The sequence below is a fragment of the Pezoporus flaviventris genome, unplaced genomic scaffold (genome assembly GCF_033815535.1).
Source record: "Pezoporus flaviventris isolate CSIRO_AGI_PZ_B2104156 unplaced genomic scaffold, CSIRO_AGI_Pfla_v1 ptg000083l, whole genome shotgun sequence".
Classification (NCBI taxonomy): Eukaryota; Metazoa; Chordata; class Aves; order Psittaciformes; family Psittacidae; genus Pezoporus; species Pezoporus flaviventris.
Genome location: NW_026892631.1, coordinates 481,471 through 504,282, shown reverse-complemented (window position 1 = coordinate 504,282; position 22,812 = coordinate 481,471). Strand labels below are relative to the sequence as shown.

The 22,812-nt window shown below is 38.4% G+C and overlaps 1 protein-coding gene across 25 annotated transcripts in view; it reads left to right on the top strand.

Annotated features, from left to right (window-relative positions):
- ESRRG (estrogen related receptor gamma) overlaps window positions 1–22,812 on the top strand; it is a 401,788-nt gene that overhangs the window by 366,767 nt on the left and 12,209 nt on the right. For all 25 annotated transcript variants that reach the window (XM_061475106.1, XM_061475098.1, XM_061475113.1 and 22 more), the window contains one exon: window positions 20,222–20,491. In XM_061475106.1, coding sequence (XP_061331090.1) covers window positions 20,222–20,491 — 270 coding nt within the window. The remainder of the gene's footprint in view (window positions 1–20,221; window positions 20,492–22,812) is intronic.

Below are 22,812 nucleotides of genomic sequence, written 5' to 3'. Positions count from 1 at the left end.
AGGAGTGGAAATTCAAATTGTTTTTCTTCATTCTTTCTTTTTTTATAATTGATCTGTTATTTGGGGAAATTGATTGCCTCATGTGCATCCCAGGGATGAATTGATACATTTCTTGTCTGATTCGCAATGTCTTGCTTTCCATTAGTTACTGTATTCGCGTAGAACAGTTTGCATGTTTTTCAAGAGAGAAAAAGACATAAGCTGATATCCTGGCAACACTAGTGGCAAAAGAAACCAAAACCCTGTTTTAAACAGCATAGCTTTTACCCAGGTATTTTAGACTGTTTCAATAGTATAGGGTACAGACCCTAAAAGTACAGGCTTGCAGGCAGACTGCTGATCACAAGAATGTGGGTCCGCTGGAAATTATATTACTGGACCTTCTTACACTGCTGAGTGACATGAGAGAGCATGAGAGTGCAGAATGCTGTGTCTGTGAAACAACACAAGCAGCTCTGCGGAAATAAGAAAAGAGGATTTTGTAGGCTTGTGATGCCTTATGTAGGTTTCCAGGAGAACAGAGCCAGACAGTGGGCTTACTGTATTTGACCTTAAGAAACTTCTTGCCATGAGCCATGTGCCCTGGTTGGACCTGCTGTTGCAGCATCCTGTCAGTTATGTTTGTTGCTTTGGAGTGGCTTTTGGAGAGATCCTTTAGCTCCCTACGTGAGAAAAAAAATTTGCACAGCAGTTTGATTTGATTTGGTGAATGAATTAAATGGAAATTAAGGGAAGAGTCTTCTTTGTGAGCATGCCTGCTTGCTTTGGGTTCCCCATTATGCTGAGCTCCTGTTAAGGACCGAAAGGTGGGGAGAGTGATTTTGCAACCCAAAATGCGCAAGCTTCTGGATGGTCACTGCATGTTATTCATTCATGGCATCAAAATTGCAAAGAAGTATTTGTGAGCTGCACATGGTATTTATTCCACATGGCAGAGATTTAGACAACTTAGAATGTACCATTAATTAACAAGTATTTCTAAATGCTTTTCTGAAGGTGTCATCAAAAGGTTTCATTACTTGTTTTTACCTATTTTTATCCTCAAGCTGGTGTAAATCTGTAATAGCATCATAAAAACAAGAGGTTTATTCCAGGTTTAAAATTAAGCAACTTATGCAACTTTAGCTCTGCTCTCTTAACAAAGTTTGAGCTTCCTGGCACATTTTTCTGAAGGTCTCTTTACATTATTCCTGGATGTCTCACTCCTCAGTTGCTAGATTAATACTGCCTAGGTTTTTTGCAGAAGTCTCCCCTGCTTCCAGAGACTTCTGGTGAGTAAAAGCTGTGTACAGAGGCCATGTGCCTACGATGTGCCTAAGAAGCTCAGTACCAGAACCTTATGTTCTGTCTAACCAATTTACGTACTACCATGGTATGTTTAATTTGCCTTTTCCTCACATCAGTAATGGGTCTAATTGAAAAAACTGGAAGAACTACATATAATCTAACTACCAGTGCCAGTGTTTTAAGGAAATCAGAGATGCTGCACAGTTACGCAAGTACCACCTGTGTTAGTGGTGCACCTCTGTTACGGATGTGTACAGAAACAAACATTACTCAGGTGCAGCATCTGTACCAATTGATCACTATGCTATCAGAATTAATCACCTGGTATTCAGCTCAGAGAATATAATTTACATCTTAATGTATGACACTTATTCCAGCACATCCATGCACTCCTAAAAATGATGCTGTTCACTCTGGTTTTAAAGTGTGTATCTGTTCTTAATAGGCAGATCCTAGCAGTTCCCATTCCTAGCAAATTCACAGCTATGTGGGATAGCTGCTTCTACTAAGTTACATCCTTTCAAAGACAAACTCATAGAGGACTGTATAATAAAATAGATTTTTGTCCATGAAGTTGCATGTCTTAAATCCTCCCTCACTTTCACAAGAAAAAGGGATTTTTGAGGCTCTTTCAGCACTCTGCAAAAAACAACCCGGTGAAGATAAGTAAGTAAAGTTTGGCAGTGTCCAAGATTGGCAGGCCTTCACCAAGATGGCCCAGCAGTGTTGCAGGTGCATTGGCTAACAGTGTAGAGAAGCTTGTGTGAGAACTACACTGAATCATAGCACGTGCTCTCGGTTCCTTGCTGAAGCCAGTGCTCGGTTAGCCCTGCTGCTGTGAACGAAGCCCTGCTTTATGCAGAGTCTGGTCTGTGTCCACAGGGCTGGCAGAAAGATCCAGGCCAGGTGCACCAACTGGAAGATGAGAATTGCATTAATTTGAAAAGAAAAAAACGTGGGATTCAACTTTATGTCCTGTATAATTGCAGAGCTAGCAGGATTTTATAATATGGACTAAGCCTTAGTCATTAGCATAGGGCAATCACCTTTGCTGTTTAAAAATAAAATAATAACAATATAAAAGGTATTGCACATTCACACATGAAAATTTCAGGCTTTTCAGAGAAATTTCGTAGGGATTCTTTATTATCTGGCTAATTACATATTTACATGTGATGGCACTAGCAGAGCCATTGCGTTCTGTTGGGTAAATAATATGCATTTTAAAACCCATTTATAAATATGTATTTGATGGACCAGAATGTTGTTTTTTTTTTTAAGTCGTTCTCATCCACAGAGTAAATAATATATGGATTGCTTTTAAAAATAAATATGTATTTCTCCAAGAGACATTTCTGGCAATTGGGTAAATAATATGCATTTTTCAGATACTAAAAAAATGCATACAAATGTATAGAAATCTGGCCTAAATATGTATCTTCCTGAGAGATCAAGATGAATCAAAAGGTGTCAGGCGTAGCTTTGAAATTTCGGTTTGTATTGTCAGTCTGTGTCACAATCTAGAGTTAATTAAATGTGGTTTATGCGTTTTCATACAGTATAATATCTATGTCTGTTTACAGTTTTATAACACTAGTGCTCTTGACCCTCTTACTCAGTGTTACAAAGTCAGCACTATGTGGTTAAGATCCTGGTTTTACTTTGTGTTCATCTTAATACAATGCAGAATGCATTTATTGTGTGGGCATAGAACTGCATTGGCAGAGATACGTGGTAAAAACCTGGTCACCTTGGTAGAAATGATCTCAGACTCTGCTGTACTGCTCAACTTAAACTTCTCCTTCATACTTAGCAGGCAAAGTAGGAAAGAACATGAAACCGTTCCATATGTAGGCTTGATTCAGAGCCCATCGATGTGAGCAGGACTCTTTCCACTAGCCTCAGAGGGCTTTAGTTCAAGCCACAAGTAAAGATCTGCCATAATCCACTGGGACAGCCCAACACTAGAAGCTGAAGGCTAAGTCTCTTTCTTGACTCTGACACTGACTTACCATATGACCTTGGGCAAATCATTTAACTTCCTTATGTTGAAACTGTGATTTATACCTCCAATTTTGAGAGTCCTTTGAGCGCTATAGATATAAAACATTAAATATGATTCACAGCATGCTAGGATTGAAAGATGTGAGCACAATGCATCACCTGTTTATTTCTTTTATATACTATAGGCTAGAACTTATCCATCCTTTTCTAAACATTTTAGCCAGTTTATCCCTTCATCCCTTTCATATACTTCTCAAGAATGTTGAATATACTTTCTAGACTTTTGTTTTGTTTTGTTTTGTGAAAATATTCATTGTTTTCAAAAACCACATGGATAAGATAGCACCGCAGCCCTCTGAATTAATATATATAAACATCCATAGATTTCACAGGAACACTGTGAGATGGGGTGTGGATTTAGTGACTCCAGAAGTGGAATCAGTGGTAGATCTGGGAGACTAAATTGTCTTTCTTGTATTCTTCCTCTAAACATGTACCTCATGCTTCATCTATACCTCTGCCATTATCTATGATACACTTAGGAAAACTGCTGATGATAGCTGTTTGACAAGGGTGTATTTGGCAAGTGACAGCTCTTAAAGGATGTGTGCCCTGTGCTGTCAGGATAACTAAGTCGGATCTGTTGTCAGTCTAATTGTTATGTTGATACTGGAGGAATCAAAATATAAATACATACTGAAAATGTTTCAACTGGAATTCTATTACAAAGCTAATCACAGCAGCAGTGAATTATTGTAAAAGAGCTTTTGGAGCACTTCTCATAGGTGTTCTTGCACAAACATCCCTGAGTTAGTGATGATTTGGTCTTGATAACCAGCATTGCCTGAGAGCCCAGCAAACATGATCTTTTGACAGAACATACAAGGAAATTCTCATCTCCTTCCTTCTTAGATCTCTGATCTAGCAGATAAAAGTCCATAAGGAAAGCCATAATAAGTGTTTGGTCACCACCAAGAAGGATCAGCAAGAAGCAGGCATTTGAAAGCAAATCATGGGACAAGAAGAAAGAAATAAAAGATGATCCAGGAGTATTAGCACATTGCAGTTTTGTTTCAGACCTCTAGTGGCACATCCACAAAAAGCACAACCATGCTTTCTGTGTAGTTTCTAAAACTACAGACAAATGTGTCCAAATACCAGATGGTAGAGCCCAGCACTTTAGGGTTGTAAGAATGTAGAACATAGGGTGAAGAATGCAAAATAAAGCCCAGCTCTCACATCATAAAGTAAAGCTTTCCAGAGCAGCGCGAGCTATATAGTGATAAATTAGTGCACAAATTAAGGACAGGGCATCACTGGTGATGCTTTAAATTTGCCTACTGATGCCCAGAAGGAATAAGAAGTTCTGGCAGGAGAAGAGTGCAAAGAAAGGGAAGGCTGAAAGCAGGGATAAGAGAAATGTGGTTACATGAAGTATCTCTGAGCATACCTAATGCCTCTGTTGTAAAGCCCGTAAGTAACTGAGACAATACCTTGTGCCCGCCTGGTCATTATCAATCACCAGTTTGCTAAGACAGCAGTGGGAGTAACTCATCATATTGAACATATAGGAAGAGAACAAGGTGGTGATATTGAATATAACCTAGGGAAGGGTATTTGGGCATTGAAAGATGGGAGACTTGAAATAAAATGTGAAGGTTCTGAGGGATAAGATGGCACAATTGTAAAGGAGTTTGGGTCTTGGTGACTCTGTGGCCATATTGAATGACTGTTAAATTCTCTGTAGAATTAAAAGAGATAGGAGCATCCATACATTTTGTTATGAATTGATCTTTTTTGTCAGTGATCTGAATAAGATTGTACTATAGTTTTTAATTTAACAGATTAAGAAGCACAATTAAAATATCATGAAAAAGATCATAATCTAAAGCTCTGGGGATTTTTTGCTTATCCCTGTTGAGCTGATAACAAGAGCTGGTGTATGTAACAGCTACCTCCAATACTGTAAATTTACTCTAGTTTGTGGGCTGGAGTGTTAATAAATACCTTGTAGTATTCCTGAGGGAGAAGCTTTCCATCTAATTAATAAAACTGGGAAGAATACCCAGGACACTGAACCATATCTTTCTTATTAGTGTTGCCTTATACAAAGGAGAATCCCTGAATCTCAGCACATTAGTAAATGTCATACTCCTGGGTTGCACAGAGACCTCTTGAAAAACTGCTGATTTGCTGTGGGGAAAAAAATCACCGTAGGCTACAGAAGCAATTCAGCTAGGGAATACCAAGTGTAGAAAATTGGTGTAAAGCATGGCATGCATTATAGCAGCTGAGATTTGTGCCACATTTTGTGAAACTTGGAAGACAAAACATACAGTTACACTCTCATTTCCCTTTTGTTCTTGGTCTGTATGTATGCTAATATCTTCCTCTTGTGTCTGAGTATGGTCTTATTGTAGCTAGGTTATTTTAGAGGCTTAGCAAAAAATCTCCTTTACATGCTCTCTAAAACAGAGGCTTCTTAAAAACACTTTACATGTAAACTGCATGTAACTGTTCATTAAAAGGGCGGTGGAAGCATTCCTTGAAGAAGGAAAATGTTTTAAGACCAGTAGTGAAATGAAAGTCTTTCAGCTGATTTCCATATGAGGCAACAATAAACTTCATCCTACTGTGCCTGAGCCAGTTCTGTTTTAAGGCAGTTTACAGCACAAATTAACAGCCTAACTTTTGGACTAGCACAATAATTCTTTGCTGTACTTTATTAAAATCACAGGGGTAATCTTCCAATGTGGAATACCGATGAACATTCTCTGACAGACTGGACACTTACGAAACAGAGTAAAAACTCCTGCATTTCTTTTGTAGAATACAAATTGTAGGATGGTATATGTGTGTTTTCTCATTATTATCATAACTTTTATTAGCAAGTAGCAAACTGGTATCACTGCCTCTGATAGAAAGAGAAATAAGATCTTTGCATTTACTTCTTACTTGAAGTTCCTGCTCTAAAAAATGCTCCTGCTGATTGTATTGTATCTGCTTTTCACCCTACTGATATGAGTGAATGGGAACATAAAAAGTAGAGCTACGGAGTTTATCCGTGAGGTTGATGCAAATTTGGCTAAATAAGTCAACTGGATGGGAAGTGGAGGAGATAAAAGACCTGCTAGGTATTTTGTGTGCACCCGCACCCAGTCTTCTAAAGTTTCATAGTCTGTACTTTAGATGAGGTCTTCACGGAATTCTGGCAACTTATTAGAGCTTAAGAAGGCAATTTAAAATGCTGTGCAGGGATAAGAGTCTAGCAGTGCCTGTAGAGTCAGGTATTTTAGATCTTCTAATCTACTTAAACTTTCTGATTGGGGTTTGTTTTGTTGGTTTTTTTTTCTCATTAAGAACGTTTACGATGCTTCCACATAACGCTGCAAGGAATAGATCAATTCACACCATGTACAGTGAATACCTGCCATACATGCAGTTTCAGTAAAGCATGTTAACAGCAGATACTGGTCCTTAAAAGACAAAATCCAAGCATCCTCAGCATTATGCTGAAAGAACCTGAATCAGGCATTCCTTTGCCTGTCTGCAGTTACGGCTTTGTTGACCAGTGACCCATTGTGACTGTTCCTTGTTTGAGGAAATACTTCTCTGATCTGACCTGGGTGATTACATTATTATTTTGTCTTTCAGCAAGACAGTACTTTATATTAAAAAAAAATAATCTTTAATAAGCAAAGAGTGCAAACTGATGAGCAGGTGATCCTTGTTCATTTTGGTAGCTTCTAGAATACCCTGAGTTTTCTTAGTATGAATGCATGTGCACACAGGCTTATGCAAACACACACTTAACACCTGTCTGCTTTTGTGTCTATAACACCGTGGCTCTTTTGTATCTGCTATTTTAGTCTTTCTAAGGTAGCAGCTCCAGCGTGAGAGCTCAGTTGCTGTGATTTTGAAACTCTTTGTGTGAGGCCCATCTCTCTCCCTGAGCTCATCTGTTCTGAACTCTAATTGTAGGAGCAGGCACCAGACACCTCAAAGAAAGTCCAAATTCTGAGGCTTCAGATTTTAGGAAAGTAAGAACTCAATACTATAGGTCAGCAACATGTACTCTGGCATCTTTAGCAGTGATTAGTTTCAGGGGGAGAGACATGGACCCCATAGTAGGTATGAAGCCTCAGAAAAACTTTTTGTGGTTCCATATGCTTAGAGATTAGGCTAATAAGGGAAAAGAAACATCCTTGTCCTTGTAATTTGGATTTGCAGTATTACTTCTCCTGGAGCTATTCTGGCTGTCTGTGTAAGCATCAGCTCCCTCTCTGAGGTCTTGGTTTCGGTGACATCCTTTGGCAAGGAGTTCCTCAGTCCATTTACTCTGTAAATGAAGTTTCCCTTCTGTCCTTCCAGTTGGAATTTCCTGTGTTTTCACTGTAAGGGTGCTTGGTCTGTGTTATGAGACAGGGAGAATAAAAACTTTAGACCTATTTTTAATACTATTTGTATATATATACTTCTACTGCATTCTCTTGTACGTCACTGTTTGGAGGAAAACAATTCCTGCTTTCTGAGTCTGTTTTCATAAGCTTTCTCCCAGGTACACCGTTCTACTTTACCTTCTCTGAGCCTCCTCTAAATCTGTCATATTTTCTTTGGAATGGCTGAGCCATCGTGTCATTAATCCTGGGAATCAGAGAGTACTGTTGGTATTTTTTCTTTTAACTTTTCTTGTCTCCTGAGGCACTTTTAGCCTCAGCCATGGGCTTGGCATCAGCTTCACAACTAGTCTTGGGCTACCAGGAGGGGTACTAATAGATGCAGTTTCCAAGCTAATGTTTTCGCATTCTTCCCTGGACTCTTTTAGAGTTGGTCGGGATGATGCAACTCTCCATCTCTTTTTTCTCACCTAGACATCATTTAGTCAGTCTTGGCTCACTCTGGAGGGACTAGCAGTACATACTTGAAAGGCCTTCTGTCTTAAATTAAAGAGGGCATTGAGGGAGGTCAGCACCATAAAGTATATTTTAGTGAAGCAAGTACCAAGGGCATATATAATTTCCTAGTTTATTTAACTTGCTTTGAATTTTTAGAAGTATTTTCATTTTCAAACTGAAAATAAAATAATGTAGGACAATGTTGCATGCAATTGCGTCTCCGGTGCTGCCTTCAGTGAAAGCCTATCATCTAACTTCACCTCTGTGCGCTGCTTGGGATAATGCATTTTAGAAATCAGTGATGTTCTGCTTTTTTCTGTTTCAGAAGCAAGTAACCTGGATTCACTTTTAAGAATATTATTTGCAAACTTGTTGAGTAGGATGTATCCATTTGGAGGATGAGTTGATTTGTCCATATAAATCCCCTCTGTCAAATTTAATAGATGGGTAGTGACCCCTTGCCTTCAATAGAAAAATGCATAGTCCTTAAAAAAAAAGTAATTAAATAATTTATTTTTTCTTGCTTTTGAGAAATATGTGAGGGTTTTACATCTTTAAGAAACTGAACAAATTCCAAACTGAGTAAGAGAGACAGAGAGGTGGTTGCCTTTCTGCAAGCCGCCAGCTTTCCTAAGTGTCTCATCCTCTCCTCTCTGTCATCCTGAGGCAATGTGCCTGCATTTGTGTGTAGATTTATAGTTTATCTTTATCTATGGCTTCATCTGTAGGTAGCTATTATAGCTACCTTGCCTCGATATTGTTTGGGCCTGATAGATCTGTCTGTAGTTCATCAAAGGGGAGCTGAGTGGCTAAAAGCCATTGGGTCCAGCTGAGGATGAAATACGAGCCATCAGCCTTGGTAATGGCTGTAAAATTTCATAATTACACGGCCTTTATTACATTGCATAATGATCCTGAAGCAGTATGGAACAATTAATTAAGATTTTCAACCGTGGCTCTTTCAGAAATTAAAAGGTGCTAGTGGCTGAGAAATGGGGAAGTGTCTTGTCCTAAAAGCATTAGGGATGCTTAAGAAGTGCTTCCTGGGTACTTAAAGAGAGGAGAAAAAAAAAGAGGCGGGGGGGGGGGGGGGAGAGTAAAAGAAGTGAAATAAAAAGAGAAGAAAAAGATCAACTAGTTAAGCAGCTAATGTCAGAGTAACGTTTTTGTACTTTGCCACTAATTCTTAATGTCAAAGCTGGTTCTAAACTCCTGCAGTAGTCACTGTCATAAAGCTGTCCCTTTTCTGGTCTGTAAAAATGTTCATGCTTTTTTTTCCCCCAGTTTTGTTCTGACTGTTTTTCACATTTGTAGAAGTTGAGCTCTGCATGTTATTAAATAAATGCATACCATGACTGAAGAGGAGGGTCACTTAGCTACGTACTGGGGTGTACTGAGCAAGGATTTTCTCTTACGCACTTTCTTGTGTCTGAGCCCATTGAAATTCTTGGAAGGTCTTGGCAGCTTGACAGACATCCCCAAGGAAGACTCTTTTTTTTTTTCTTTACTGTTTTGATATTTCTCTTCTTTCCTTTTCTTCTTTGTAAATGCAGCACGTGAGATGTAATAGAATATTTTCCATGAGGTTGACCTCAGACCTGATCAGAAGTAATTAGATTCCTAAGGTGCTGCAGAGGTGTCTCACAGGTTTCTGATGTACACACTGAAAAAGTGTTTCTGTATGTGCAAGGAATATGCAGGGAGAAACAGGAGGCCTGAACTGGTGCATGTGCGCATTACCTGTTGTGATTGATCACTGGGTGTAATTCTGAAGGCCAGCGAATTGTGATCCATATGGGGTGTGGAGTACTCATTGTGCCAGTAACAGTAAAATTGATAAAAAGATGGTAAAAATAACCCCAGTGTTCTACATTTAGCATCAAAACTTACAAGTCATACAGGAAGGAATTTCCTTTTCACTACATACCTCCCTCAAACTATTTTGATTCATACAAATTCTTAGATGGGAGGAGCACTGAGTATTGTTGGTTTTAAATTGACTGGTCGTCATGTAAGGTCCTATCACTGTTAAGTATTTTATGAGAAGCCAAGGTTTCTCTGAGGCACCTCTAATAATAAACTTTCCGCGGCAAATCTAGAAGGGATTATGTGTTTCAAGGAGGAGCTGGCTGCTTGAAGTCAATTCTCTTGTTGAGTCATTTATTCCCTTAATAGGAATTTTCTGATCTGCTGTCATTCTTGTTCACACACTGGGTGTCACTGCCTCTAAAACACTTGTCATTCTTTAATGGAAACAAAATAGTCATTGCAGTCAGAGCCGCAATGTCATTCCACTACCCCTTGCTGCGTCGGCAATAGTGAAAATGACAGAGCGGCTCTCAGTAGGGGTAATTAAAATGTAAATATTGATATTTTATTATTTGAAATTACTTTCCAGTGCGGCATTTAATATCTCTCCATCTGTGCGGCTCTGTTTAGCGGTCACTTTAGTGCAGCTCTGGGATGCCAAGCGGCGGCTTGATCCCCGTTATGTCAAAATGCTTGTTGCTGCTTAATTTTGATATCTAATTAAGTGGAAAAGTACAGTCCACACTGTAATCCATGGCATCTTAACCAGCTGCTTGGGTATATTTAGAATTAATCTCCACTATGGAATCATCCTAATGTATGCAATTAAGAGTCTGCCGATGGCTAATTAGGTGTATTAGAATCAGGCAGCTTCCTTTTTTTCTTTCTTTCTTTCTTTTTTTTCTCTCCTGTGTGTGGAGTGTTGTAGACTTAAGACACAGCCTCCAGAGATGATCTTAATGGTACATACACACTCAACTAGGCAAACTTGGAATTTCACATTCATGTAGGAGAGTATGTGTGACTCTTCCCACATAACCAGGGAGACTGTAGGCATCAGCGGAATTTGTTGGCATCTGCAGCACATTAAGAACATCAGCTAACCAGTAGAAAAGTTGGAACGATTGGGAAGAAGGAGGAAGGTGTGCAGGACAGTGTTGTTTACCTGCCTGGCAGAGAGCAAAAGAGTATATATACCCAAAATGTTGCAAATGTTGTTTTTCTTTGGCTATGGAAAGAGATTTTAGCTAGCTCAGCAAACGCAGGGTTAACACAGATACAGTGATTGTCTCGTAAGCATGGTTGTCTCCATATGCTAATACATTCCAGTATTGGATTCATATTATTAACATGATTGGGGAATTCCTGGAAATCTGACTTTGCCTGATGGAAAGATGGAGGGAGCAGGGATTGCCATAGTTCTCCGTGAGGAAATGACTGGTGGCTTTCCCAGGAGAGCAAAAGGCAAACAGCAGTGACCCAGCTCTGAGGAAAAGCACTCTCAAAGCATACCCATAGAGCTTATTAATAAAAGGCAGCATGTATTGAATACAAGAAATCCCTTCTTTCTGGGAGAAAACAAAAAACAAAAAACAAACAAACAAACAAAAAAAAACAAAACAAAAAACACCCCCAAAAAACAAAACCCAGCCTACTACCTAATAACCCAATAAACTTGGTTTTGAAGCTTAATGTGCCCCAGGCTAAAGAAATGGAAGGCTGGATTATCTTGATATACCCAGTCTGTGTGGGCAGGTGTTGGGAGGCTGCTCCGTAGAGAGATTGATGCGAGCAGTACCTGAACTAATGCTGATGGTTGTTATTAGCTCAGTTAGGGCCCTTTCTCAAGTCTGTGTTCTTCTATTTTGTTTAGTTCATTAAAAATTGAAAAGAAAAAAGGGAAGAGGGTGGGCTCCTTTTGTTTAATTATGTGTGACTGTAGTTTCATTTCTGCTAGCTGAACTCTGAAGGATCTAGGTAAGGCATAAAGGCATACAACACACAGGATGTGTGCGTAGAGCGCTGGCTGTTCTAAACTGAACTATGTTACCATGTTCTGAATTGGACTTTAAGAGAGATTCAGCAGTATTCAGGGTGCTTGTTTCTCATCTGTATAGTTGCCTTACAAATGACAGAATGCAGTTTCTATTTTTTCACCCACAAGTCTGGCTTTAGTGTACCCGTGCTCAAATACATATGTCCACAACATGTTGAAGGAAAATTAATGTGGAATCAGTATTTATGTTGAAGATATGATTGGTCTGTTTTTTTTAGATAGGCTTAGTGAAAGAAAACAATCAGGTTCAGGAATACAGCCTTACTCCATTTTCTCCCATGCAAATATCTGGACACACAGGTGATAAGTCAAAATACGCCAGACATCTTAAAATATGAATTTCATACAATATGCTGAACCCCAGCCACAGGCTTTTCAAGTGTAGGGGCAAAGATGATTTTAGGAGCCCACAATGTCATGTCATTTGCCTCTGCTATCTTCAAGAAAAGGACAAAAAGATCCCCATAGTCTTAACCAAACCTTGTTCAAAGGTTACAATTTAAACAACTGCAAGAGTTAACTTTAAGTAGATAAATCAGATCACATATATATTTCATTGGAAAGACAACCCTTCAGGAATCTGCAAGTTCATATTGCTGACCTTAAGGAAAACTACAGCTACATTGGGCCATATTGGGCTGCTAGTGTGAATTATATAACCTTGTCATTGTCCATATCTAAGAATTCTAAATCTCACTGCAGAGAAGGCAATGCACAAGGAGTGCCAATTGTCTAACATACAGGAGAAAAAACGAAAGCAGTTTACTACTTACCAGGTATTCCTCTGTTCTCAGAACATCTAGTGATAAATCAAAATGTAAGTGCTTGGCCTGGCTTTTTTTTTTAATAGATGGTTGCTATGAGTTTGTGGTAAAGCTATTTAAAGTTGTGGAAGTTCCAGTGGTAAAAGCAGACCAAAGGGAAAATCAAGTATTAATCTGTTATCTATTGTCTTATATTTTCCTTTTTCTCTGTGGATTCTGGAATAATAAGTGAAAATTAATGGAGTTAAAGAGTACAGTGCCTCAAGCCTTATGTTTCCAGAAATGCCATGATAAAGTACTCCATTCACAGAGGTCTAATCAAATCTGTTGTGAAGCAAAGGTGACTTACCAGGTTTTATAACTTTAATATTTTACTGCAGAGTATTAGCAACTGAAGGTGGTTATGTGAAGTCAGGCAGACATTCTTAATCAGTCACATTGTCCAGCTCCTTTCCATTACTGTTGCTGAAGAAGCAGCTCACAAGAACTTGTACTGTGGCTAGAAATAAGAAATGTAAAAGCAGCTGCTTAGAAACATTTGCGTGGTTAGAGAGGGGTGTCTCTGATTTAAGTCCTGAAATCAATTTGAACTATAGAGAATTACATCGCACTATATGCCCTGGAAAGAAATGGCAAACTTAAATTGCTCCTGTTTAGTGTTACCATGTAAGGTTTCACAGGGTAAAAGACAAACCAGAAATATTTCCAAGTAGTATTTAAATTACATTAACACCTTTTTGTATAGCTCGAGTGAAAGGTCATGCTAGACAAGCAGCATCTTCACTGTTTGTAAATGTCTAATTTGCTGCTTTTAAATTGCTGTGAACTTCACTTACTTAGCCCTGCTGAATGAATCCAGTGTTGCAAATATTTCTGACAAGGGAATATTTGCTTAGTGAGAATCCATTGTTCATAATGGATTGAGAGAGACGTGCAGTGTGAATGCATTTTTATTGCCGTGCCATCTCTCTGCTGTTGTTTCAGTGAGATGAAAGTAGCATTGTGATAAAAGCCCTGGGTTTCTTAGTGCTCAGTGTGGCATTTCCCATCTTACTGGTAGGTGTTACTGAAAAAGTGCTTATCATAGACATTTTTTCATGGTATAAAATATGGGGGAAAATATGTATATTTTATAAGGACCTGGACAAGCAAGAATTAGAAATACAAACACACTTAAATAAAACCCAAGGAAGTGCACAGGCTTGGCTGAAGACATCCCAGTACTCTCCAAAAGCATTTTGCTTTTTATATTTGAGTCAGAGCAATTCTTGGGCACCTCTGTGTATGCAAGTCAGATCATACATCTCCCCCAGCCACACAGCTAACAGATGGCAGTCACAACTCGTAGCACAGAGAGCGCTGCTCACAACAGAGCTCTGCTGTAGGGGCAGAAGGAGATGCTGTGTAGCAAAGCATTGCTCAGGAAAGGCAGCAGTTTTACCTTGCAGAAGTTGTTGGATGAAACTGATTTCTAAACAGAACTTTAATTGTAGCGCATCAGTTCTAAATAGCTTGGAAGCTGAATCCCACAAATGGCATCAGTTGAGCCTTTGGCTGTGTTTCTCGTCAGTTGTAGTTTATGCTTTTAGAACTTGATTTGTGGTTTTCAAGTTGGGGCAAATACCTGTGCTTTTTTGTTTTGTGACCTGACCTTTCAATTGAAAATTCTTAATTATACTTAAATTTCAGCTTGTGCAGTTATTAGCCCTTTGACCAGAGGCTCTATGAGCAAATGGGTATTAAAAAAACAGGGAAAAAGGAGAAGGAAAAGAAAAGATTGAAATAATGGATTCACCCTGGCATAATAAGTTGCACCTGTTTCTGTTCCAGCTTTCACCAAATTTCATCCATGATCTCTGAAATATGTTTGGTGATTAGTGAGAGCACTCTCCTTGTTTAATGGTTTTCATAACCAGTGAAATGTCTGTGGATCTTGATAGTTGGTTTAGACTATTGAGTATTTTGAAATGCAATTAAATCTGTTTTTTTTCTTGGATTAAGATCATGAAAAGGATCTGTTAGATCTATGTGGGAGACTCAGCTCTAAATGTAGGCTAAAAAAAAAAGGAATCATGACATCCTCTTCCTTGGATACCTGAGAATAATAGTAAGGGGCGGACAGGCTTTCCTTCAGCAAATACCATGATCATGTCTAGAAAATGCTACATAGCCTCAGCAGGAATTTAACTGGCCTCTGTTGCCATCCCTGAAAGCCAGACAAAGTTGTACAGTGCATCCAGGAAGCACTGAGTGTGTGCCAGGAAGGGAGAGGAGGGCAAAGTGACAGGTTTACATCTGAGAGGTCACTGGACTGAATCTGATCTTGACATGAAGTTTCTTTACATTCACTTCTGCGAAGCCAAAATAAGCCTTTGGCCCAGTGTAATTTGACCATGAGGCCACGCAGTCTTTAAATATAAAGGGCTGAAAGAAAATTTTTTTAAAGGGTGTTTCCAATACCAGTTTGTTCTTTTGATAGTGGTGACTGTACATTGTGTCTGAAATAAGGAAACTGTGCTTGAAACTTCAGTATCCATAAAACATTTAGAAGAAAGTTAATCTATCAAAATTAAGTGTAAATAATTTAAAAACCCAACTCTGATATTTCAACTGTGTAAATATATTGAATCCGCAACACACTGGTGAACATGTCATTTTCAAGCACAGCTTTGATTATAAAAAATGTAAATGAAGATATTTGAAGTGCCAGCCAGGGCAGGCGAGAGGAATATTTCACTCCTAAAGCTAACAATCACAAAAACAACTGGTAAAATAAAAGGGAGGTGATTATCAGAATTATCAGAAAAAGCGAGCATCTCCCAGATTTGCCAGCAATTTCATACCTGGTTTGATTAAATATTTGGATTTCTAAACACATAACAAAGGAGGGGAAGTTCCTTCTCTTCAAAGTGAAATAAACCAGGATTCAAGTCTGAGTAGCCTGCTTTAGACATCACATCAGATTTTTAAGGCTGAAAATAATGGTAGGGTAAGTCCAGCCACTGTATTATTTGGTTTCATTTTGTCCAATAGTTCTCAGAGTGCTGTGTGCAAGGCACAGATCTTGCTTTGGCACTTGACCATCTGCAGCTGCTTCACTGTAGCCCCTAGTGAGTTAGTGGCCATGAAGTCCATCTTAATGAAGTAGAGGAAAGGGTCTTCAAGAATATAAAAGATTTCCCCTGCTTAGCATGGAGCTGTGTGCGATGTGAAATAGAGAGCAAGTGGTGCATGTGCTGACACTTGAAAAGATCTGTGGTTTAAGCAGCCCTGTTTAAGAGACTGTGAACTGTGTTTGGAGCTGGCTTGGTGCGCTGCAGAGTGCGGTCAACTCCCCGCCTAGAATAAAAATGATAAGGCCTTTTTACCTATTTATTTCTGCTTCCTTTGAGCTTTGGGTTTACTGGTATGCAAAGGAAAAAAAAATCAAGCATACGTTCGGTTGCTCAATCAACCTTTTCTCAATCCACACACCGTGATCTCAGCGAGTCATTACGGCATAATTACAATTTGAGTGTGGTACGCTGTTTGTAGAAAAGTATCTATTTTTAGCTGAGGATATGGTACAGACCCTGACAGGAGGAGAAAGAGGGGGAAAAGAAAAAAAAAAAAAGAAGAAAAACTGTAAACCAGCAAATCAATGCTATTGTTAACTGATATTACGAGACACCCTGTAGATTTATGATGCTTGCGTTCAGCCACATAAAACCCGCACTGAAAAGAATGCCTACCAGGGGTTAAATTCATATGCCTGTGCTGCAGCCTATTTCTGTCAACACTCAGCTCAGGAAATAAACATTTATGCTTTCTGAAATGAAAGTGTATTTTTGAAGTCTAGCCGTCAGATATTTTTTGCCCTTCACACTTTCAAATGCTTAGCCTTTTTTGTAAGTTGACTGCAAAGTGCATCAGTTTGCTAGGCACAAGAAAAAAGGGAATAAAATCTTGACAAGTGCCCATGGCATCATTGTCAAGCACACGAGTGTCTAGTAGAAGATGGCAGGAGGGTTGGCACAAAACATGCTTCCTTCAAGCTTCTTACCTCAGGGGTACCTGACTCTTGAGAAGCCTTTCAATCCTTCCAAATTACGTTACTGCAAACTGTCATCTGGTTTATTAGGAGCATGCCGCATCGCAGATAAACATGCTATTTAACTGCAGGTCAAGGTACACAGTCATCCTGCTAGCAAATGCCTGAGATATGTTAAATGGCATTGACTTGGGGAGGGAGATGGAAGGACATCAAAGTTGTCACCAATATGGTACATGCTAAAGGGGGAAAAGGTGCACAACATTGTATTTATTTAAAAAGCCATTTTGCAGTTCTACATTTAAAACAATGACCTGCAAGACTCTTAAGGACCCACACAATGCACCATGAAGTTCAAAACCACACCATCACGCATCATCTTGAGGCAGTTTGGAATGAACTTACAGCTGAGACTGGGGAGGCTAACACCCATCCAGAAAGCTGGAACTGTATTTCATCGGATTTGGAGACTTCTTTAAAAAAAGTTGCATTTTAAAATAGCAGATGTGCACTTGACACAGAGCAAGGTTGATCTAAGGGATTCATATAACAAAAGCTTTCAGAATCAGAGCCCAGTTTGGCATGAAGTAAGTATAACCTGCCCCAAACAATTAAAAATAAATCTCTATATGTAAATATGTATGCCTCTGTAATTTATTCTTTTAACTGTCGTTTGCTGAACAGCTATTAGAAAGGCATTGGTGTGATACAAGAGACATGCTGAATGCTTTTGCATTTTCTGAAAAATCAAAACAGAAACAGATTAATTACAGCTTTATGCAATTTTAATACCCATGAGGGATACCTTTAAAACTTAAAACATGCTTTCACTGAGCAGGCTTTCAAGGGAAAGTTACTTTGATGAGGAAGAGAATAATCATGTTTATTTGATTTATTATTGGACAGCAGAACAGTGCGGTTTATATTTGCAAGCTTTTCTGCAACGCAAAAAATATCCTTCTGATTTTCTTACGTGTCTTATAAAAACAATTAGTATATTTACTGCACCAGAATGCAGATTATTCAAGAGTGCAGTGCCATAAATTATAGGCAACCTCCCATTTGTCCCCTCTCAGGACATATGTAATTTCCTTTGACTGTGGCTCACAATAAGTGCTATTGAAAACCAGCATTATTTATTAAAATAAAAAGCAAAACAACAACCCTGTATTAAAATAGATAAAGAAGTTGGGAGTTTTCAGGGAAAAGAATAAGAGTAGAGGGAAATTGCAGGCTAAACTTTTTCTTAATCAAACTGATTTTATTGCCTTTTGCTTAATTAAACTCCTCAGAAGTGTGTGAAACATTGTTATACCTGAAAAATTGTTAATTTGTAAATCACAGGGACAAAAGGGCTCCACTGCAACTTTAAAGTTTCTATGCACGTAAATGTCAATAGAGTGCCTTCTCCATCATCAGCACTAAATTCACATTGATGCCTCTTTTCTTCTCTGTATTGATCCTTCCATGAGAACGTAGATTTGTATCTGTTAATTAATGCGTCCTGAAACAGCGTTTGTATTAATCAGGCAGATAAGAAAAATTGGATGCCTGCACCCTCATGACAACCGTAAAAGTGCTGGCCCTGATAAAATCGTGGATGGACCTCAATAAAAAAGTTCCTCCTTCCACTCAATAAACTAATCATCCTGCTTTTAATTATTCGGCAGAAAGATGTGTGGAGATTGGAGAATGTGTAAATCTATTTACTAACAGCAGTGTCTGGGAGGGAGAATGGGGCTGTCACAGGACGGTGCTGCAGGCTACATTCCCTGTCCATCTGCTACCGCAGAAAAACTGGTTCTTGAAAGACACAACAGAAATGTTGAAGCTAATTGAAATCATGAATTCCTCCCTATAACCTTTCAAATGATTATTTCTTTGCCATTTCCCTCTTATTTATTTTAATCGCAGATGTGTTATTTCCCATTGTCACCTCTTCAAGGCTTTCCTGTTGTTGGCTCAGTTTTTGTTAGGGTTTGTGGGTTGTTGGTTGTTTTTTTTTAAGGCAGAGAGCTACAGTTCTATCGCAAGACTCAAAAGACAGTAAGAGAAAATGAAAACAAATAAGGAGGGGAGAGAAAAATGAGAGAGCATGCAGCCAGTTTTATGTTTCATTTTTTATGGATGCCTGGTGGTTTGGATGTGGGGTTTTCTTTTTTATTGTATTAGTTTTGCTGCTTAGTGCTTATAGAGAAAATCTTGTTTGGAGTTGATGCCTTGCAGATCTGCTGGTTTATGATATATTCCTGCTTGACTGCAACTCTCAGCTTTCAAAACAGAAAAATACATTTAAGTGTAATTGAACGCCAAAAAGAATGTTCTTACAGCAGGAACCCTGTCAAAGGACATGTAAGCAGCTCCATAAACAACTAAATGAAAGCCTCAGACATGTCTTAAGACCCTTTAAGAAAAGCTTGACTAATCCCCTTTGATGATTTTATTAAGTACTTGTGGATGATGGTGCCAACTGGCAAACTACTGCATTTCACCAGCAGTCCGGGAAAATCACTTCCTCTCCCATACTGTTTTGTAGCTCCTAATGTGATTGGGATATTAGCAGTTTGATATAATAAATTAACAGGTTCTGTAAACAAGGGTCTGAAAAGGTAAGACAGTAAAGATGTTTGCCCTTAGTGATCCTATTAGGAGAGACAGCGGGAAGAAAAAAGAGAAAAAAAGCAGGAGTTAAATTCATTAAGAGGCATTTATTCAAGTTTTGGTTGCCCTCAGAAAAAGGATGGTGTGACTGCTGTTCAGTTGGCACTTTAATATGCCACCCTGTTATTCCAACTAGCCTAGGAGAGGCAGGAGCCACTACAGAAGTAATTAGCATCTTTTCTGAAAAGGGTGGGTGTTACTTCTCTTTTCCCTGAGGCTAAAGTTCAAAGAGAGTTTTCCTCTTTGTGATAATCACCTTAATTCTCTTAAAACACCAAATCTTCCATTTTAAAAAAGTGTTGGTTTTTTGGTTTTGGTGTTTTTTTTTTTTTCCTCCTAAATTATCTTTCTTGCATATTATGGTAAGGATGAACAAAAGCCATCAGATGCACCACCTCAGGTTTTAGAAGTAAGCATGAGTATTTCAGAACAAAGAAGACATCATACAAATCACAGTGTCACTGCAAGACTCCACAAGTTAATATGATTCTTACAGAAAGAGCCTGCAAATTCCAGCTTGTTTATAACTTTGTGTGTTGATTAGAAAAAGTTTGCTTTTATATTGATTTTACTTTCTTGGAGTAGGATGGGGAGGAGAAGTACAAAATCATGTTTTATAACATTGTAAATAAAAATAAATCAAAAAGAGGAGCAGATTTCTGACAAATCTAAATGTGCTGAATATTTTTCCTGTTTTTCTTTTCTTCCTATTCAGGATTCTCCACTTTGTCTCTAGCTGACCAGATGAGCCTTCTGCAGAGTGCTTGGATGGAGATTTTGATTCTTGGTGTTGTATACCGGTCACTTTCTTTCGAGGATGAGCTTGTATATGCTGAAGATTATATTATGGATGAAGACCAGTCCAAATTGGCAGGCCTTCTTGACCTTAACAATGCCATACTGCAGCTGGTGAAGAAATACAAGAGCATGAAGCTGGAGAAAGAAGAGTTTGTCACCCTCAAAGCTATAGCACTTGCTAATTCAGGTTGGCAGAGTGGCATGATGGTTGCTACAATTTTATTATGTCACTTTTCTTCATAATATTTTCTGCATGCTTGTTTTTTAAACATGGGGTTAGAATAAGAAATTGCTAATCAGACCGTAGTCTAAAAGGCGACAAATGCAGCACTTCAAAGTAAGAACTTTCTGTTTCTAATTGTGAAATACTTTCCTAAGGGAGTGGAGAATATTGCACTGTATGATTTGGAGAGTATTTTACAGGCAAAGATCCCTCAAATTAATATAGATGTGTTCTCCTATATCCACTCCATAATCCAGACAAGTCTAATCATTGCAATTAAAGCAAACAGAAAGGAGACATGAATATATGCTGTATACGTTCTCTTTGAAGGCAGCTACTGATCTATCTGATAGGGTGAATTCAGGGTATGGGAGAAGGGAGGAAATTCTTTAATCTCACAAGGACCACACCTTACCTCCACATTCATGAGAATGCTTCTGCAAAAAATCATTACCTGTGTGGTGAGGGTTAAAAATTTCAGAAAAAGTCTTTTTTTCCCTACATTTGAATTTAAAAGTGCTGAAGCAGGGAATACTGTCAGATACCTAAAAAATCGTTGGTGCTTTGTTGTTTTTCCTTTTGTGTCTCCTTAATGCTTTGTTATGGTCTTAAGTCCCTTTTAGAATTTGCATAAAGTTCACGATAGATCCCTCTTTAATGACATGCCGATCATTAGATACCTGTGTGTCAATAACATGCTCTGATGCTATGTTCCATTGACAGTCACACCGTGCCCCTCCATCTGCTTTTGTTTTGACCCTATCTTTGAACTTTATCTTGGTTGCTGGCCAGTAGTTTTCCCTTTAATTACAAGAAGGAAACTGTCAATAAAATCTGTTAAATGGGATGCAATGAGTGGCTTGAATGGGCGGATGGCTATTTGTTCAAATTCTGCAGCATTCAAGGTATTGACAGTTTGTTTTCTGGGGCCATATGTGACGATCAATCTCAGGCTGGGCTCAGCCGCGCTGAAAAATGAAAAACCAGATTGCTTTTGCTTACTTGTGGATGACGACTTGTGATTTGGCGCGGTCCGAGTGAGATGAGACCTTCTGCCCAAATTGCCCTCTTGAGAGCCAGGACGTGTGACTGTTTTTAGAAATAATTTTTTAATTGATTTTGTAATTAACAGTTCATCTACAATATCGATGCCTGGATCCTCAGATTGATAGGAGGGAAATTGTTTTCAACAATGAAGTTGTACTTTCCTAGTCATCTTTGTAAGGCGATTTAGCATTTTTAATTGGAAATATCATTTGGAAACATGCAAAGCCAAAATGCTTATTAGTTTCTTTGTCAAATATTCTCCACCTCACTAACTCTGCCCCTAGTTTTAGAATATTAACTTATTTCCAGAATAAACTAAGTGCTGAAATGCCTCAAAGATCAAAATTATTCTTAATTGAAGATTTATTTATCATTTTTGGCCATTGTAAAATAGACGCTTGAGGATGTTTTGCAGCCACAAGGATTTTTTTGCAGAACTGGTCATGCTTAATGAACAGAAAAAGAAAGTTATTTGGAATTATGAGTTTTTATTTATTTTGGCTGTGTAATTCAAAGATTGAATTAGAAATATTTCTATAGTTCACTTGATAAAAAGGACAACGGGCTAGAATATAGAGATACGGTGTTAAATACCACTCGATCCACCCCACAAGGAAAAGAGATGTTCACTGTTTAAGTAACAATAAAAGATACTGCTGCCAGGAAAAGTTTAGTCATACATTGTGCACGGAGTGTATCAAAATCATCTAGCTTCATTAACTTCACTGGGAATTACAACCAGGATGCTGTCAGAGATAAATACAATTCAGCACACTAAAATTCAGGGCACATTTAAATGAAAACATTTCCTTCCCTCATCTTAAAATAAAGAAAATTGCTGTTTTTAAGTGAAACCATTGCAAGGGGCAGTTCAAAAGCAGCCCAGCCATTTGAATTTCCTTTCAGCAGAATGTTTTCACTGCTGACGTTCAACATTTCAACTTCAGGTTGTATATGAGGCAGGTACCAAAATTCTATCAGCTGTAGCTGCGCTAATCTGTAGGTGTAAAATAGCACCTGCAGAATTACAGCCCATCAATGAATAGCAGAACCCTAGTGGTTTAATTTACAAATGCCACTAAAATGAAAGTAACATTGAGATCAAAGAAGATTAGAGTTTTTGTCTTTTTTTAATGGAAAAAAAACAGAAATAGCTTATTTTGACATAACTATGAACTTGGTTAATGTAAATACAGCTATATAAAAAAAATAAAATGCCATTATATAATGGCATTTTA